Source organism: Pangasianodon hypophthalmus, chromosome 15 (assembly GCF_027358585.1).
Source record: "Pangasianodon hypophthalmus isolate fPanHyp1 chromosome 15, fPanHyp1.pri, whole genome shotgun sequence".
Taxonomy (NCBI): domain Eukaryota; kingdom Metazoa; phylum Chordata; class Actinopteri; order Siluriformes; family Pangasiidae; genus Pangasianodon; species Pangasianodon hypophthalmus.
Window position 1 is genome coordinate 4,342,573 of NC_069724.1, and position 21,425 is coordinate 4,363,997.

Here is a 21,425-nt window from a genome sequence, read left to right on the forward strand (position 1 = left end):
GAAGGAAGGAAGGAAGGAAAGAAGGAAAAAGGGATGGAAAAAATAAAAAAATAAGGGAAAGAAAGAAAATTAAAAGGGGAAAGGAAGAAACAGGAAAGAACGTAATAAAATGAAAAATGGAGAAAGAAAGAAAAACAAAGGAACAAAGGATAGAAGGAAAAAGAATATATGCTATAGATGTGGTAACTAGCGATTAGGTTTAAAACACTAAAGTATTTCTTTAAGAAAAGATTGAACAGTGATCTGTTCCATGTGTTAAGTGATCAGAGCAGACATTATTGTTGTATTGTGTGATTATTATCCAGATGTGTAGTGTAATGATGTAAACAGCTAGACATCGTCATGACATCCACTCTACCATGTTCGAATAATTGCTAATGCTAAGGCCGCGGTAGAGAACGCTCGACATTAGAATAAAAACTGCAAAGTAAAGTTTGCTGTGGATCTGTTGCCTGAATAAATTTAGAGCAGAGCAAAATAAAAAGCTGTGGGCTTTAGTGAGGTTAAACCAGGACACATACTGGGAGAGTCTAAGTAGAGAACACAGTAGGAGGTGTGAAATGTGTGTGTGTGTGTGTGTGAGGCTGTTCTGCAGACCTGGGCGTGAGATGGAGGCAGGCCTTTACGCATGTACACCCCAAACAGGGCATCCTTCCCCAGGGAGATGTTAAACTTTAGGAAGTGGGCCTGGCGCAGGTGGAGCAAAGACCTCCAAAAGACACCCGGAGGAACCTCCTGACTCACTCGCCGTCCCACCTCCAGCTCCCCACTGTTGATACTGCTGTTCCTCAACAGCCAGGGCCCTGAGAGAGAGAGAGAGAGAGAGAGAGAGAGAGAGAGGGAGGGAGGGACAGAGAGAGAGAGAGAGAGAGGGAGAGAGAGTAAAGAAATCTGTGATACTGGATCAGCTGGATGCAGACAAAAGACAAGAACAAGATAAGTGAGGACGGCAGCCCGTGTGAGAGAGAGAGAGAGAGAGAGAGAGAGAGAGAAATAATTTTCTGCTCCATATACAAACACTTGCTGAGAGCCTATGAAGGAAGATCAACACGTTTTATCCCACTGAGACTGCGGTCTGTACTAATGAGTCTGCAGAGTGGGTTGCCAAAGCCATCAACTTAAACTCCAACTCTGCCTTCTCCCATGAGAGACTACAGCACAGTTACTGAGCCACACACACACACACACACACACAGTATGTGTGTGTGTGTGTGTGTGTATATATATATATATATATATATATACCTCAGATCTCAGCGCTGCAGTGGTAGAAAAGTGAAGAAAATAAAATGGACACCCCCACACCACTCCAGTCTATACTTTTGTTTCTTTTATCTTTCGTTCCACCCTCCTTCCTTCCTTTTTCATTTGTTCTTTTCACCTTCCTTCTTTTTGTCCACCCTTACTTTCTATTTTTCTTTCATGTTCTTTCCTTCCTTTACTCCCACCCTTCTTTTCGTCCTTTACTCCCTTCATCCTTCCCCTTCTTTCCTTCCCTTACTCCCTTCCTTTTTCCCTTCTTTTACTCCCTTTATCTTTATATTTCTTTCCTTCCTTACACCCTTCCTTCTTCCATTTCTTTCCTGTCTTTACTCTCTTTCTTCTTCCCTTTCCTTCACCATTTCCTTCCTTCTTCCCATTCTTTCCTTCCTTTACTCACTTCCTTCTTTCCTTTCCTTTCCTTTCCTTCGTTTCATCCTTCCTTCCTTCCTTCCTTCCTTCCATGTATATCTTTGTTCCTTCCTATTTTTCTTTTTTATGAATAGCAAAACAAAGATATATTTTTAAAAATGATTTTTCCTGTAAGTTCATTAACCAAGCGTTTTTTTCCAGCTCACAAAACAGTAGCCATAAAAACAGAATCAACCAAAAAATAAATAAAAAATCAAGTACATGAGTTAAAATGCATTTTGACCATCTGAGCATAACAATGAGTAAAATCTATTACTAATCCCGGTATTTCACTAAATGTAGCAAACAACAGCCAGCATGAATGATTGCACTATTAAATATCAGCTCCAACTTGGCTAACTAGGAAACAATGTGAGGTAGCATGACAGTGAAATATTAACAGATGGAGTGGCTGAATGACGCTGAGCCTCTAAGAATAACTCTGCGTTGACAAATCTAACATCCTGGATAACAAATACGCCATTGAATACTGAACGTACAATATTTTTACCATTATTAATATTATTATTAATCATAATGATTAATGTATCATTTACTGTATTAATTGACAGTTTACCCTCGTGTAAACTTAAATTCCTCTTCAGTTAGGATTTGTCCCAGTCAAGGCCGTGGTGGGTCCGGAGCCTATCCCGGGAACACTGGGCGTGAGGTGGGAATACAGCCTAGATGAGACACAGGGCACCACATACACACATGCACACTTAGGGGCATTTTAGCATAGCCAAGCCCCCTACTGGCATGTTTTTGGGAGGTGGGAGGAAACCGGAGAACTCAGAGGAAACCCACATGAACATGTTCAACTGAGACAGTACTGTAACAAATGCAAGTACACACACTTGTGTGTCTGAGGCTAGTGAGTGTTACCGCACATGACATGCTGCATGTTGTTCACAGAGTTTGATGGACCCTAATCAGGACACTTAATATTTGTGTAAAAAAACCACAACGAATATTTGTGTAAAAAACCCTCCAGCTCCATTTTAACAGGGAGGGATGGAGAAAGAGAGGAAAGAGAGAAGGGACGAGTGTAAGAGAAACACCAGGGGTTCTATCACTATACTAATCAGCCCTCATCTGGCCTCACCACACACACACACACACACACACACACACACGTACAGATCTGAGTGACAGGCCTGTTAAAAGTTGCACTGCCTCCAAACCAGAGGGAGCCTGCTCCAACCCTTCTCATTAACACTGCACATGGATGGAGAGATATGCAGTGAGACCTCAGAGACACAGTGAAATAGAGAAAGTCGACATAAGGAGAAGAGGCTGGCCCGCGTAGGCTGAGGGTTTACACTCCTGACATGAGCTCAGCCGAGCAGAACTGCTCCCATCAGTTGCAAATAAAACTAGGGCCTGTCCCTTCTTCTTCCTCCCCTTCTTTCTTTTTCACTTTTCACTTCTTCCTTGAGACAAGGTCAAGATGGCTTCAGAGTATCTGTGCATGTTCTCCCTGTCTGTGTGGGTTTCCTCCGGGTTCTCTGGTTTCCTCCTACCTCCCAAAAATATTTCGGTGGACTGGCTGTGCTAAATCACCCCTAGGTGTGAACGTGTGTGAGGTGCCCTGCTATGGACTTGCATCTAATCCAAGATGTATTCTTGCCTCACGGATTCACAGTGACCCTGACCAGGATTAAGCACTTACTAAAAATGAATGACTCAAACAATGAACACACCAGAACAATAAGTGCATCTACATCTTGGATATATATATATATATATAAATAAAAAGTTAACGCCATGTGGGGTAACACACTCACGGCAGTCATTTGTATCATCAATCCGAACACCTATTGAGAAACAACTACTTTGAAACAGTCAGTATTAAAGGGATTGATGGCCAGTGGACGCGTCTGAGAATACTTGTGGTGTTTGGGGCAAAGCAACACAACTAAATATGACTAATATTGACACTGTCCCAAGACTACTGTTTTACTGTTTGTGCTTGATGAGTTAGATACCAAAATGGAGTCCTTTCTGTCATTATTACTCCAGTGTGACCATTTTGTGAACTATGCAATGCATCAAGACTTTTAGAGGCACAGAAATGACCTATATGTGGTGAAAGAAAGGCAGAACTCACAAAATGTAGGCTTTTCCACAAAAAGTGGAACTTTCATCCACACGCAAACTAGTACACGGAATATATCGCAGCCTTCCTAAAACTGAGATGGACGTGCGCTATCAGTGTGCAGTCTACAAAAAATCTCTCCATCAAACCTGCAGGGAAAAACACTTTGGGAACAGAGAGAATGAGAGAGAGAGAGAGAGTGAGAGAGAGAGAAACAGCTTCCCTACACTCTAAACCCATTTCACCCGCCGTCTTCCTGCCCACATTACGCCCACGTTCCACCAATCCTGCACGGATTCTTCCTGTCCATGCGCTCATTCACACTCGCACCAGTGTTTCTTTCTCTGTGGGTGGATTCAGTTTTGGAGATTAGAGTGAGAAAAGGAAGATGTGTATGTGTGTAAATGTGTATGCGGTGATCAATATCAGTCCATGTTGATGGTCAGTAGGAGTTGTGATGGCATTAATTTGATGACACGAAATCATTTCAGCTAAAAGAGCTCGTCCGTGTGTGTGTGTGGGAGAACCCGTGTTAGTCCACCGCGTGGAACAACAAAGCTCTAATAGACAAAAACCAAATCTGTGATCTGAACATAAGCTTTAACAGCTTTATTTGTCTATCAAAAAAATCATTCAAAGAAAGGAATAATTAAAAGGTGCCAAACACACTCATCACACCTTTGTGCTGCATTCGATCTTAAAAGGTCATTTTTACCGCAAAGGCTCGGATTATTATTGAATCACAGGCGCAACAAATATAACATATGCCGCACTTTGCCACTGTTGTCATGTATATCATTGTTTTTATGTCAAACATGCATTGTTGCTATAACAACCAATGCGAATATAGGAGCGAATGTGAGTCAGTGGTGGGTGATGTGACAAAAATATCACAATAATTGAAGACATTTCTACAATATACGATATACAACATGGTATAAAAGTTTTCTAAATACAAGGAATAATACAGGAAAAATATAAAATCTGTGAAAAGCTGAATTTAGTAATAGCTTTTTAAATGTTGAGAAAAATAAATCATTGCATTTTTTAAAAAATTTGAAACATATATGTATGAAATTTTACCATCAGCTGCTTCTGCTTTCAAAATTCATAATTGTTATTGAATTTTTTAACAACAATTAAAAACATGTTTTTGTATTGTGACATAATTTATTACAATATTAATGCCCAATATTTATGCCCATTTGCTATTTTTAATGTAGACTATACTTTAAAATCACTTTAAACTAAGAATAAGAGTAAAATAACTTAAAACTAAGATATTTCAAAAACACCTAACCAAATAAAGGAAATAAACCAAATGAAATAAACTTTGTAAACAAAGAATGCAGGGAAAATTTCATTATATTTTAATATTTTTTGTTTTTCTAAATAAATAAATAAATAAATAAATGCAAATCAGATGTTCAAAACTGTTTTTGGCTTGAAAACAATAATTATCACAAAAAGCTCTTTTTTTTTTTTTTTTGCTTTTTTATCATTTCAGATGTATTTTGTGGATAGAATTAATGAACAATTAATGAATGATGTTTATCAGCAATTACTAGGTAGCTAGTAGCAAGAAGATGTTAGATTAAAGTTGGCCGTTATCTCTGATGTACTGCTAATATGGATCACTATGTGTGTTTTAAAAATAGCAAGAGGGTGACGGTAAAAGAGAACGACATGGCGGATAAAAAAATCTGCAGTTTTCCAGGTGCTGCAAGTTAATTTTTAACTTGACGAATATTTTAACGACTCAAAATGTATTCCTGCATATGTTGATCTAATTTGTATCACACCTTCAAAGTGAAAAATGAATGAACGCAACGTACTCCCATCCAGATAAACGACGTTTTCGAAAAGCCACATGAAAACTCAAAAAAGATTTGAAAAACGCTGACGTGAGCACACCAGTCCATTCAGATAATGTCATAAACTGTCGTCAGACACCTCAAGAATAACGTTAAGATCTGCTTATTGAGAGGTAGAGAAGATGAAATGTGGAAAAATAACTAAATGGTCATTAGTTTTAAAACAAACCAAAAAAAATAACAAAACACCAGGATTCATACGCGTGGATTGATAACTACTATTCAAGGTTCCACTTGAATATGACATCGACAAGGTCCAAGTCATCCAAAATCTCTGTTCGCAGTGCGGTTCGTACCACTGGAGTGGTGGATTCACATGCAAAACCGCAATGATCAAGCGCAATCCTGTCTGCACAAAAACAATTTCCCTACTTTTTTTTGGAAAAATTTCAGTAACCCAACACATGTGGACAGGAAGCCAAACTACAGAGAAAAAAATAATGTTTTCATATACACGTGAGCAGGGCCTGAGACGTGTGTGAAACCTCCATCGCTGCCGAGTCATCCACTCTCACCCCTTACTCATCTCCGGAAGCAAGGCCGGGTCAGAGTGTGAATCGTTCTTACCTCTGCCTCCGGAGGGCACTGTTGCCACGTCGCCGGTGCTGGGGATGCCTGTGCTGAGGCCGGTGCTGACAAGATGCCCGTTGGTAGGCTTCAGACGCCAGTTCAGTCCAAGCAGATTGAGAGCTGGGAGAAGACAGAGAAAAAGAGAGGGATTTCTGAAACAGAACATGACAGAGTACCTCAACATCGACACCACGGCATGTATGCATCGCTAACCCAACATGACAGCAAGGAACTTAGCTACAATACCCGCTGCCTGCCTGGAACGCACACATCCGCTCATTATACACACTGATGCAGTTCGGCACTGGCTCCACTCAGGCATAGCGAAGCTACACTTTACCTGAGCAACTCCGCAAGAAACAGGCTTCAGCACAGGCACCAAAAACGTCAAAACGCCTGTCCCTGATGACTCAGTCAAGCAGACGGCAGGCTGATGTCGAGTGCCACATGACGAGATGGCACAAAAGGCACAGCGCTTATCTCGACATACACGGGCAACGCAAGGGACAGGAAAATTGCTTCGGAAAAGATGAAATTAGTTTTTAAGTCGGAGTCAGACAGAGGAATTGTTCACCCTGGTTTCTTTTTTTTTTTTTTTTGGCTGAGGTATGATGTGATGGCACAATTTTCCAATTTTCTTTTTTTCTAATAGACATGTATATGCTTAAAGGCACGATGACATGCAGGACCATTTACAACATTTTTTAAAAAGTGTAGAATGTGAATATGGTTACAAACAAAATGGAAACACAAAACACAATCACACACACACATATATTTGTCTTACTATCCTTATTAATGCAGCTCATTAGTGCTATACATCTAAATCTAACCCTAACCTCAGTAACAAAAACCTCAGAAACATTTCAGCTCTTTTATTTGAGCTCTTCTCACTTTAACAAAAGCTGCACTTTCTGTAATGGTGACCAGCCATGTGGTCAAACCTACCAGATATTTCTATCCTTGTGGGGACATTTGGTCCCCACCAAGATATAAAAACAACCCCCCCACACACACACTCGTTCACACACTCCCACCCCGAGAGAAGATGCCGATGTCTGCAGTCTCAGTGATAATGACTCACCTCTGTGCTCAGTCCTCCATCACCCCTAAATCTCATCCCCGCAAAATCAATGCCTTCCTACTCGTCCCTCACACTCACACGCTCGCGCTCCATCACACACACAGGCTCTCTCTCACTCCAGAATGAATGCAGCAGGCCCTCTTATCATTCCTGTGTGAAGTGACTGCTCTGGCCAAAAGAAAGTGCTGACTCCTCCAGCCCATCTGCTGCTCTGCTGTCAGCTACTCTATTGTCACTCACTTGGGTGTGCACACACACACACACAAACACATATATGCACACACACACACACACACACACACAAACTTCTTCTTGTTCTTCTTCTTCTTCCTCTTTCTCTTCTTCTTCTTCTTCTTCTTCTTCTTCTTCTTCTTCTTCTCAGTATTTATCAGCCCATCTTTGGTCCAGTCTGGTAGCAAATCCATGAGCTCATATTTTACCGCTATTTCCACTGCCATGTGACTCGTACCATAACAAAGTACAGAATTTGGTTACTGTGGTACCAGGAGTACCGGACGAGTGCATATGGGTGGAAGTAGAATTGTGCAGATCATTGGTTGATCAACCTGCAATCATTACTGACTCATCAAATGAACAGTGGTGCTGCATCTCAAAATCACATGCTACTGTAGTGAAGAGTGTGTGTTTTTTTTACTTCATAAAGTAGCACACTATTTAAAATGTGGTTTAGAATATCTAACTCGAACTGCTTCACTTATTAGTGGCTGGTAATATTCCCGCTACAAGTACAAAGTAAAACCTAGAAAGTTCCATTCAGTCAGCTGGTCAATCATGCTGCATCACGCTGTGTGGTGGAAGACGTTATATATGCGTTTGGTTCTCTTTGTATTTCCTCACCTTCAATTTTCCTCTCTCATTCTTTCTACCTTCCTCATATCGATGGTAAACAGGGAAACACTGTTTATAAATACGCTACCAGGTTGGAGAAATCAGTGCCTGGGAGAAGCAGATGATCAGTCTGTGCTAGGCTTGGTGATAATGATTGTTCCCTGCTTGCAATTTTCCATTAAAAAAATAAAGATAAAAGATCTAATTGTCCAGGAGCTAGGTTACAAAAATGAACGTTTCCACCGTTTCAGGTTTAAGGAGAGGAGAGGAGGGTGTAAAAATATTATCACCTGTGCAGTCGGGAGCTGCTTACCGGCAGTGGCGATCGCCAAAACTCTGCTAGATGAAGGGGTTTCTAAGTGATTCTGCAGTAATGTGCAGTAAACTGCATTTCATTGGCTTTGTACTTGTACTCTGCTCAATGACAATAAAGTTGAATCTAATCTAATCTAATACACAGTAAAAAAAATAGTGCTTTTTTCTATATAATCCTTTTACAAATACGTTGTCTAATATCCACATGGCCACCTTTTTTTTTTTTTTTTTTTAACTTTTCTGGTCTCCAAGTGTTTGAACACATCTGCAGTGAAAAAAACAGCATTTTTAATCACTTTTTTATGATCATCATAATGAACATTATTTGTAAAGGGTTAGATTTGACACTTAATTGTCGGCCTCTTTGATCTTTTTGGGTCAAAATTTTCATCCTTTTTTCTCTGCAGTTTTAGACCATTGTCAGCCGAAGTTTTTTGGAATCGGATTTTGAAAAAGGACATATGGTTTTGAAGGTCAGATGTCCACAGTCTTTTGGCCAAATTCAATTCAGTGTAACTGAATACCAATAACATTTGTTTAAGTTTATCTAAGAAACACAGTTACATAGCACCGGTATTACCAATGTGGAAAGGTAATTGTGCCCTAGATACTTGATGAACAAATTAACCAAATTAACGGATAATTAGATTTAGCTGATAGAACATAGTCAGACCTGATTGCAAATTTAAATTCAAATTTCCTAAAACTTACTTATATTAACTCTGTGAAGTACAAACTTTCCACAAGCTCATTATGGCACGATCATAGAAACTTCCACAGGCGTGAAAAAAAAAGTTGTTCGAATACAGTGCAAAAAGAGTTCCAAAGTCATGTTGAAGTCTTATGGGCTCCAACGAACCACAGCAAGAGCCCCTACTGCTAAATGGAGAAGACTTGAACCGGTGGTAAATATTCCCAAGTATCGCATCTAAGCATACAATGACAACTCATCCAGAAAGTCATCAAAAGAACTGCAGAGCTTACTAGCTTCAGCTTATGCTGGTGTTCAATACTGTACAGTAACTAAGAGACAAAATGAGATTCATGGGAAAGTAGCAAGGCAGAAAGGACTGCTAACTAAAAGAACCATCAATGCTCTCCTCGTATTTGCAAACCAGCACCTGGATAATCCCAAAGCTTTTAAAGATAATGGTAACTTGTGGACAACACAGGTCCTGTTATGTCTGATGTAAAGAAAATGCAGCACTTCACAGAACATGGTGGTGGTAGCATAATGGCATGGGGATACTTTGCTGCCTCGGGAACTGGACAATTAGCCATTATTGAAGAAACCATGAATTATATTCTGAAAATGCTTTAAAAAATGTCCAGTTAACTGGATGTGAGCTAAGATTGAGATGTAATTGGGTTTTGCAACAAGACAATGAGTTCTAAATACAAAAGCAAGTCCATATCAGAATGACTGAAAAGAAACAAAGCCTGATGTCCTCACTCTTATGAAAAGGCTTCAGAATAATATGCAATTATTTCTTTAGTAATAAGTAAAAAGGCACAAACCAGTATTTAGCTAAAAAGTCAGCTAAATATACTGTAATATCCTAGTAATGGACCTTTTCCACACCTCTGTGCTGTGTAGTTGTGATGAAACTACCCCACTGGCACAGCATTCACTAGCATGCTAGTTATCTAGCTAACTTTCAGAAACTTCCCACTGAAAGTTCACAATGAAAGTTAACCTGCTCAAATAGCTAGCTAAGATTAGCTAGATTAATAGATTAAGATTAATATTAGCTAGCTAAGACTATGTATGCTCATATTATCTAGCCACCTTAGGATATTTCTGTGATTGTAATCTGTTTAGACAGCTAGCTACCCTAGCTCACTAACAAGCTAAAATTAGCTCTCACTGATGCTAAATGAGGTGGCTAGCTGCAGCTATAAGTGAGAGCAAGTGGGTTTTTTTGTAACACTAGAAGATTTTGACATAATTGTGGTGTAAGTAAGAGATAGAAACATGAACCAAAAATTGTATTCTCTCTCCTCACTCTCAGGTTGTTTTTCTTTCGTTTCTCCTGACTGCACCTGACTGATAGTGCAATCTGGATGCCATAAGTCTGTCTAACGCTAATACGGATGATGTAGGAAAATAAAATAATAATATTGTTATTACGTTTGGAATTTTTGGTTCATGTTGTTCTCTTTAGAAAATTATTAAGCATGCACTAAGCTTAGCTTAATAGTAAAATAACAATATCACTCATGACCTTATGTCTATGTCTCCATTGTAGGTGGCCAAAATTTCTCAGTATGATGGTGAAATTACATCATATGGGATTTTGGATGTGGCGTAATTTCGCTGTGGAGCTCACCATAAGCCTCAGTAAATCCTTCCCCGTCACGCATGTGTGCTTATCACCTTCACCAGAAGAAAATAACAGAGTTGAAACACGCTCATCCCCAAAACGATTCCCGCTTAGCGCTATCTCTGGACATCAGAGCTCCTAATGCTGCTATAGACAGCGGGAAAACTTGGCCTAGTTCATTTCTGCTGTGATACACTCTCATATAAGTGTGTGTGCACCAGTGGCCTGTAGGGGTCAGTGTGCAGTGTGTGTTGGTGCAGAGAACACTTCTGCATCCCTACACACAGAAAGCCAGAGGAACATCTCAGCCTGAAAGTGCTGATGTTATAGCGATAAGCGATTTTAGCAAGTGAGAAATAATTTTATTACATAACCACACTGAAAGTTTAATTAAGCTCTTATTCTCATTACGAATATAGTCATGAGTATACTTGCTTATGCTCAAGTTTAATTATTAAAAATATGCCCCATCTTACTCAACAGTCAGAATTTAGCCATTTTTACTTTAGCAACTTTCTTACTGGCAGGCCCTTGAACCTTTGGAGCGATAAATAAAATTCTATAAAAATTATAAATAAAATTCTATTAAATGAATGAGTGTTTAAATGTGCATGTGCTTGGTACACGTATCCTTTGCTGCAGAATCAAAAGTCCAGGGGGTTGAGACAGACCTGATTCTGCTCCTTCCACCTGGGTAGAGTCAAATCAAAAGTCCAGGGGGTGGAGACAGATCTGATCCAGCTCCTTCCACCTGGGTAGAGTCAAACCAAAAGTCCAGGGGATGGAGACAATGCAGTGTGTTGCGTGTTGTGGTTTAGGGTTTGGGGTTAGGGTTATAGGAGGCGTTACATCAGGTCCAGCTCCACCCCCTGGACTTTTGCTTTTGCAGTGAGGACCTTCTGGCTTAGTGCACTCGAACAGACCAGTATTCCCAGGATAGTCTCCGGATCCACAGTGACCCTGACCAGGATAAAGTGGGTACTGAAGGTGAATGAATTAATTAATGAAATCTATTACATTCTAAATTCTATTACAATTCTAATAAAGTTCCAATAAGACATAACATCTCTAAGTCCTTGACTGCTGATATTTTCAGCAACTCATTACTTTACTGACATAGAGAAATATTCCCAGCAAAGCTCACTGTACAGTTTAATAATAGCATTTTTCTTTATCTCACTTTAACGTCTAACATTAGAACAGAGGCGGTAAAAGTACTGAAATTCTTTACTCAAGTAAAAGTGCAATTTATCATCTAAATAAATGCTCTGGTAAAAGTTGAAGAACAGCTTCAACTCAATATACTCAAGTTAAAGTATTCTTACAGTTACATAAAGTATGAAAGTACATAAAGTATGAAAGATTTTAAACAACAGGACAGCTGTCTGATTTTAGCTACAGTTGGCAAATTAGTGCTTTTTTCACCAAGAAATGTGAGAAAATGTTAGCTAAGGCTAACCAACAACAGCGTTATTGCTAATTTCTCATATGTTAGCTAGCGTGATTTCTTTGAAAGATTCTATTGAGTATGAGTTTTCCATTAAATCTCTTAAATTGTCAGTATTTATCACGTTGTTATTAGCTGAAAGAGAGAGTAGCTAAGAGGAAAGTTGGCATGCTGAGCCAAAACAATACAGTCTAACTAGCGTGACACTGTCCAGAGCGGCTTAGCCAAACAGACAGTTGTTGGGTTTACTTCTGGTCAGCAGTACCATGTTTTTCTGTGTGTGCAGATAAAGTAAGGAACATGCTAGCAATGTAATGTTTACAGGAGTAGCAGGTTTTCAGTGCAGTGACACCCCTGTGCTGAAAAACGGAGGCTGCTGCAGTGTGATTTAGGGCGAGACCAGAGCTGCAGCTGGACACAAAATGGACGAGAAACACTGTATTAAGGTGACAAGCTAACCATCCGATCATACACTGCGAATAACCATGAAACAGTAAAAGTAGTGCGTGTATACTTGTGTAAGCATTCTAGATATTTTTTAGATCTCTAAATACCTATTCCTGTGCCATACCCATCATCCCTGTCTATAAAGTTCATACAAGGTGCCTGCAATTATTAAACAGACCTGGTCTTGTGTCTTTTTGGAGCTCCACAGTTGTGCCTCTACACACTCATACACACATACCTTTAACCTTTTAACAATAAAAACAAGACACCTTAAAACTATTAGAAACAAATGCATGCTGGAGGTGTATGCTAACTCTGTGCTGATGCTGAACTTCATTGCCCTTAGCCGAGCTAATCAGATCTCTGGGAAAATCTTCGACAAACTCAGTTTAAGCCCTCCACAATAATCATGAATTATGAAGAGGAAACGTGTTAAATGAGAAATTAATGAGATGGTGCATAACACTTTATGTAATCTCTAGGTATAATTCACTTCGTGAAAGAGACGTATAATATTACCTGCTAGGAAAGTGAGCTCTGAAAGTGAGACACAGACACAGAGACAGAGAGACAGAGACAGACAGAGACAGTAATTCCAGGAGAATTCCCCTGTTACATCTAAGTCCGTTTACTTAGCTCACATGTAGAGTGATGGGAATGAGCGAAGGACTGAGGTGCTCTCTTTGGCCATATAGAAACAACGAGTGTCAGTGGAGAATACAATAATACTCCAACAGTGAATTTTGACAGATGTACTGACATGTGATCACACTGACCAGGAAATGCAGGACCGCCAGCTTTTTAAGCTTCTCTCCCGATTGGATAAATCAAATTTGCTACAATGGCCATCTTTTTTCAATCATTTCAACCTGGAAAGTAGGGTCAAAACTTCACAGCGGCAAGAAAAGAGCTCAGAGAAGCAAAAGTTGGAGAGGTGGAGCAACACTCAGAACTTTTCTTACCCTTTCACACAAACACACACACACCCACTGAAAGCATAAATTTGTGCAAAAATTTATTTACACAATCACATTCCATTTACAGATGCTGTTATATTCTCCATATGAAAAAAAAACACATTTGTAAGCTTGAATGCATTTGAACATTTGCACCTTCCAAATCATTTGTGCTTTTTTTTTATTACATATATGAAAGTCTTCAAACGTGTCTACACGTTTTAGTATGATGTGTGAATATCGTTTTACAAGCTCACAATCATCTTGACTTTTTTGACTCCATAAGTGGCAACTGCTTTCGCTCAGGATTTGCCTTCACAGGCAACGCTGTGAGTACTAACGCTACACAATCCTCTTTCACTGCTTTTCTTAACCATGTGTTTTACAGTGCATTTGTATTAGATGATGACAACACATTCACGCGGCGTCGCGCATCTGTTTCCGTTCAAACAGTGTGAAAAAGGCTTGTAACATGCCACCACTTAAAGCGTGAAATATAAATTGGCATTTAAATGTGCAAATTAATGTTTAAAAGGAGACATGATTGACAGGCGTGCTTCAAGCCCGGCACAGAGAGACAAAGATTTAAGATCAACACAAATCCAATCAGCACAAACTCATAATGAGGTCCATTGTAAGCGATTGTGGGCTGGACCGCCGATTTCTCGGATGAACTTATTTCTCGGGTCAGTGTGTGGTTACGTGCAATGACGAGTCGTTTTTGAGCACCGGGCAAAAGACAGACGTGTCGTGCCAGTAAGTGACTAAGAGGATGAGTCAGATAGTGGGGAGCTGTTTGTACACTATACCAGTATGTGTGTGTGTGTATGTGTGTTGAGGAGGCTAGTTCATCTCTTAAGGCAAAAAGATTCTGGTTCACAAGCTGCCAAAGACACGCACATATGCACACACACACACACACACACACACACACACACACACACACACACACACACACGTACACACTTATACATTCTAAGGATGTAACCAAATACGATATTATTCAGAATGTCAGATCTGATCTAAATGAATACAAATACAGATAGTTTTCTTTTTTCGTTTTTTTTTTTTTTTTTTGTTAGAAAGCTTGCCAGAATGGTTCACAGGGCATCTGGTTCAGACTAGATGTGTGCATCGAGACTGGGATCCTGTGGGATTCAACAAAAAATTTTGTGCAGGAGGAAGGTTTTTTTTACTTTTGTGTAGGGATTAAAAAAAGACCACGTTCATTGACATGAACTTCCACCAACAGGATCTCATTATTAATACATGTTTTTTTAAATAGGATTGGTAACATTCATGCAGAGCAGTATTCCCATCCAGCCGTTTGCGTACAATATGCCGGGGCTAAATCACTTCTGAATCTGTCACGCAAGCACAGTTCACAATGATTTACTGCACTCATGATCCCAAGGTCTATAGTCAGGATTCACACACAGAAATGTCAAGAATGTACTGTATAAACAACTGTTTTGAAATTTCATTTGTACTGGTTCACTTTCACTACAACATTCAACAAGGATAGTTTTCAATTCTCTCATCCGGCAATATTTACACCAGCCATTCCAGTATTCAGCTAAGTCATTCTCTTAATCCTCCAGGAAATATGTCTATGTTCTTATGAAGAAACCATTACATAACAAACAGGCTTTTTATAATTATGTAACGCTTGGATTACTGGGATCTGAGGATGCAGAGACGCTCTAGTTCCAGACAGTCACAAGCTCGGTGGTCTACACCATTTTCTGGAGTGGAATAGTTTTTTTTTTGGAGTCAGCAACCCTGCTCCTGGAGCTCGACCTTCCTGCGTAATTCAGCTTCTGATCCAACTAATTATGTGGACTTGGATAAGATGTCTTCAATCAGGGTTTGGGAACCACTGGAGTAGGATATCTAGCATAATGCTTTTGGCACATTCAATCCCACCACGAATCCGCAATCAAATCCATTCCAGATATTTTCTCACCCTCATTTACGTCTGTGAATTTTTACCAGTTTATTTGCTACCTATGTTTCCAAGGTCTTGCCACTGCAATGTGTATTTCTGAGCACTAGCCATTATTCCTGGTTTGTCACATTGCTGTCTGTTTCTGAGCATACTCTTTTTAAAGTGCAAATTTGACTCAGACACTGTCCCTTTCCTTTATAATAAAAGACCTTGGAATTATAGAGCCTAGGAATTATGAAGACACGTATCCACATTTAGCCAAACTCAAGAGAAGACGTTGATTGAAAAGAAAGATCTAGTGTAGCCTGAATGCTCCTAGACTGTGATCACAGTTTAAATCATATTAATTCAAGCAGGGAACTAATTTATCAATGTGATGTAGCTTATGATGGCTGGCAAATGTCACTCATTCATTCACTCAAACATAATCCCAAAATGATCTGTGCTACTTAGATACGGAATCAGTAATGCTTAGCTCATTCCTTTATCAACTCCATCAGTGACCATTAACTTTTTAATGTGCCTGGTGGGTGGAGTTGTGTTAAGCCAAAATTTTCTGTCATTTACCAAATTTTAAAAGCATTCATAAAAATTCCGAAGGCCATCCGGCATTTTGACGGAAACAAAATGAGGCGTTCACAGTATTCATCTGCCATAGACATAGCATATCAAAACCTTTCTAGCAGCGCTTTACCAGCAGAAAATCCTTCTGCAAGCGTTCATTTTGCACCAGTGGTGGATCTGCGCAGTTCAACAGACTAACTGTTCAATCGGCTAATGAAAAAGAAAATGAAGGAAAATAGAAAAAAATAGATTACGATGGAATTTGTAAAATAATTTACTGTAACTCAACCTCTGATTGTGGGACACCCTGAGGATTTCTATATAACATTAACACCTCTCTGTATAAGACGAGTACGACAAAAACAAGGTTTTGTAATCCAGAGAATACAAACGCTATGCCATGAATGAGAGTCAGATGTCCCGCCAGCTCCTGACGTTTATCCCGTCTTTGCACCTGCAGCCACTGTCACCGCCACAGATGCTCTTAAGCACAGCAATCGATTATCAATAGCTACTAAATTATTCACAGGTCCTTTTTTTGCTGCGTATATACTGTCAACCCTTCAGTAGGCCCAACCTAACAGAGCTTTGAAGTGCGACTACAAAGAGCAGAAGAGCTCGGAATGGAGAAACAGCCCAGAGTCAGGAAAGAACACAGAGAGAAGATATCTCCTGGGGAGGAGGACTGGGCAAGAAAGACATTGAGATTGAGAGTCTTCAGTATATCCATGTGTATGTTAGTGCAGCTCTGAAACCTCAGCTCTTGATGATAATGCAAATAATACTAATAATAATAGCAGTTAAAACACCAATACTGATACATTTAACACCTCTAACTTGTCATCTCCATCTTTCCCTTAGGGAAGGAAGCTAGCACTGTATGCTGTTCTAAGGAAAACAGGGATTGGAGGATGTCCCTGAGGATCACACACACGCGCACACACACACACACAACCTCAACCGCGCTGACGCAACTCAGCTCCACTTCAGAGCAATATCTGGCTGACCTTACAGGAGCCTCTTACACCTCCTCTACTGTCACCAACCACACACACCCTTTAGAAAGAATGTGTTTGAGTGTGCATGTGAGTCTATGAGATAGAGAACATAAGAGATAAACACAGGTAAGAGATAAACACCCATACTCTAAGGGCACCTTCATATATTTAACATTTAGCTTGAATCATCTAAACACCTGTGAGCAAGCATGAAGCAATCGCACATACACTAAGTGTGTATAAAAACAAGCAGTCTAAGGCGCCTGGGTCCCGTTATTCACACCAATGAAGCTCAAACCTGCTCAGGTTATTCAATTTAACAAGATATGATCATGCATTTAGATGTGGTTTTGTGTGCACCATGCAGTAAAACGTGTGCATAATTAAGTTTGACATTGCCACAAGATACAATACAGAGGTTGCAAATGTGTAATGCTTGCACAAAATGTAGTTTTCATGCCCTTTGTTTGTTTTTGTTTTTTTACTATTGTGAGTTCTAAAAGAAAATTTAATGAATAATAAACTGAACACAAGTTACAGCTCAGTTTAAGCAGGTGGAATCTCTGCTATATAGACATATACTCTTTGCTATATAGAGATTTTTAATTAAAGTGTTTGAGATGGGAATGTCAAACGGCCATCAATCTCCATGTCACTGATTTAAAAAGCAATCTACATTGCACTCTAATTACAATATATTCTTCAAATAGGTCTATCCGTAATGAAGACTGACCTACACTTACTTAAACACCAGTTTCTCCATTAAAATATTCAGAAAGAGCATAGATTAAACCTTGGGCACATAGATTAATTCTTGGGCACAATTTTATGAATTCCAATACCCAAAATAGCAAGTATAAGATTAGGCATCTCGGTAACACGTTAAATTAAATTGTAGGAGCATTTTACTACATTCTGCCGAAGGAAAAATACTTCCAAGACTCTTTACTATGCTCATTATCCAACAATTGATCGTGGTTTCAAGCCTAGATATATATAGCCCTTCTAATCAATGCACAATTATCTCAGACAACTCAATACGTCTCTTCTGGTCAAGTTCTCAGGTGCGTTTGAAGAATTAAATTTCTGAGCATATTTCCCAGTCTTGACTAAAAACACGTTTCCGGTGAAACCGAGCTGAACCAAACCAAACCAACCAAAAGTATCAATTTCACTGATTCAGACTGGACAAACAGACAAATATTTGAGATTGCACCATCAGTCATTCTTTTTTTCCGTTTTCAACACACTCACACAACTACTTTATGGTGAGAATGTTGTTTGCAGTCTTGCTCATCTCCTCATGTGTGTCTCTGATATGTGTTTGATTGAGGTTTACAGGTGGGCTCGCTTCCACAGCCGTGAATACAAATCAGAGGCTACACTGTGATACGGCAGTAAGGATCCCTTGAGGACTTGTTCAATCTGATTGCATCAGGCTCTCCAAACCTGCCTCCCGCTCCTGCTCCAACTTACTTCACACCTATTAGTCACATTACTGAGTCCACATCAGAGCGAAATTGACACTTTTTGTTTCATTTGCTATTTGAATTGGTTTGTTTTCACACTGCACATAATTAAACAAACCAAAAAGCAAGAAAAAAAAAAAAAAGACAGAAAACATGCTCATAAAACTCTGTCATTCACTGGCCAGAAACATGGTGAAGGAAAATGGTAAACAAACCTTTGCCAAGTGTGTGTAGCCCCTGTAGGACTGAACAGTTCTGACCAAAAGGAGAACCCGTTCCAGTAATAATTCCACATGAGCATAGCGTAAGCCTGGAGTGCTTTCAGCATGTTGCTTTTGGCATTGTTAGCTAACTGTACTCCAAACTTCATGTAGGTGTTCACCAATTCTCTTTCAAAAAATGGAGATAAACACCCTATTTTAGCCAATATCAGTCAGGCACACAATAACAATAATATGAATAAACAGCCATTAGATGAACACTTCTCCTTAAATAAACATGATCTGCTATATTTCCATGATCTGCTGAGGTGTAAAGTTAACCACCAGACGATTAAACTCACAGGTTTCTTTGGAAAAGTTGCAGCATGAACACTCATCAACATACACCACAACAACAAGGGAGGAAAACTTAACGGAAACCTCGGCCCTGAAACACATCACATATACCTATATTGAAATATTTATGATGTGCTTCATTATTTCTGTGAGAAGTTAGCGGGTGTGTGCTGCTCTCATGTCACAGGAAGATATTGCTAGCGTAATTACATTGGAGTTCAATAGGAAAAAATCTCAAACTTGCTGTTAGCCCCAAAAGGTTTCTTTACTCGCTCACCATTTTCCAGCGTTGTTCATTGCCATATAAAAGAGCAATTCAACATAGAAGTTGCGCAGATGTTGAGGCGAACGTATCAGAATGCAATGCAGCTATATGATGCAGTTGTGACTCGGCTTGGCTAGTTAGCTAGTTATCTATGAGATGATGAACACAATGTTGTTGATGGTGGTATTAGCATGAATGATGAAGCTTATGATGCTTTGGAAGTTGATCTGTCTGAGCAGAGTGTACAGATGAGGAGGTGAGAGAGAGGGACAGACTAAAAGACTAAAGCACCGCTGCATCGCTGTCTTTAGTTAGAAATGAAGCGAGGGTTAAATCCCACTGGCACCACTATCAGCAGTAGTCGAATGGCATTGTGGGTAATGTAGGAAACTGTTAACCAAAGTGAAAATGGACCAACATGTCTGTGAAAGGAGTTTAAACAAAAAAATCAGAATTTCATTAATAATAAAGATGCAAGTCGTTTAGGGTGGATTTCTAATGTAAGTATGCATAAATGTAGGCCAAAAAGAGCATGAGGTTGGGTTATGGGAAAGAAGAAGCTCTGAGAAACTAAAGCATCTGACCTGTGCCCAACATTTGAGATATGATGTCCAAACGGTTTTATCTATCTGAAGCTCTGCAACACCTTTACACACCCCTTAGGATGTTGCCTCAAGCATGCAAGTTTAATTGAGTTTTAGAAAGTAGCTCACACATACACACACACACACACACACACACACCACATGACAGTAGTTGTATCCACCTGCCTCTGGAACCACAGTGTTTGACACTTCATCTCTAGTCAAATCTGCACGACTCCAATGATATAAGCCTCTTGCTTCGTATTATCACTCCACTCCACTCCACAGTGGCCCTAGTCAGATCACACACACAACACCATCTACCTATCTCTCTGGCCAGCTCTCCGTCTCACACACACACTCGCAGAACTCACAGGGAATGATGGCAGGAAAAAGAAGGAAGTGAGGAAAAAAGGAGTATATTTGGAGTGAAGTGTCATTTTTATCTGCTGGAGGCGAAGGGGGCCGGAGAGTGTCAGCAGTGAGGCAGGCAGATGGCACACGGCTGTGGGTTAGAGATTGGCTGGCGTGCGATTTATCTCGGAGAGACAGAGAATCTCCAGCATCTCGATGTGGATGTGTGTATGTGTGTGTGTGTGTAACAGAAAGTGTGTGGGCTGCGCGTAATGGCACGGAGAGTGTGTGATAAAGCTGCAGCCTGAAATGGAGGTCAGAAAGTGTTCAAGTCTGAGACTGTCAAATGAAGCAACGTGTGTGTCCATATGAAGCAGCGTGTGTGTCCATATGAAGCAGCGTGTGTGTCCATATGAAGCAATGTGTGTGTCCATATGAAGGTGGAAATGCAATTAACGTTGGGTCGGATCAACACACACACAGCACACCGGCGCAGGCCTAAAGGGCATCTGACTCACTGCATGACTGACTGATGAGACACAATGACAGAGTTACACTGCTTTATAAAGCAATAATATGTAAATATAACATGACCTATCAATAATTACTTTATAATAAAACACAAAGGACTATATCTACTAATGATTTCTGCCATCGCACATCATATTTCGACGTGAAATAAAGTCTGGTAGAGCGTGTAGTTAGATTAAAGAGGAGTTTTGTGCATTCGCCTAATTGAATTGCAGGCTTGGTATTAATGTCTTGGGAAATATTCTGGATTTTTTTTAAGTGAAAAGAATGGCTACTAAGGAAAAAGCCACATACTGTATAATAAATACAATTACAATTAAGATCACTTAAATTCTGACCAATTGAAAATCAAATAATATTTAATAGAGCCACAAATGCTCTTTTTTTACATTAGTGCTTGGTTGTGTTACTATTTAGCTTGTTACGGTGTCCTGGCATCATGGTTAGTCATGGTGTATGATCTGATGGCTATTACATCTTACATACCAATTAGAATGCATTCCTGTTCACAACAATCTTC

General features: G+C 39.7%; 1 protein-coding gene across 2 annotated transcripts in view; it reads right to left on the reverse strand.

Moving 5' to 3' along the window:
- Nucleotides 1-21,425, reverse strand: part of tenm2b (teneurin transmembrane protein 2b) — a 282,971-nt gene that overhangs the window by 33,928 nt on the left and 227,618 nt on the right. For both annotated transcript variants that reach the window (XM_034311334.2, XM_026938712.3), the window contains 2 exons: nucleotides 6,211-6,333; nucleotides 598-803 (listed from right to left, as the gene is read on the reverse strand). In XM_034311334.2, coding sequence (XP_034167225.2) covers nucleotides 598-803; nucleotides 6,211-6,333 — 329 coding nt within the window. The remainder of the gene's footprint in view (nucleotides 1-597; nucleotides 804-6,210; nucleotides 6,334-21,425) is intronic.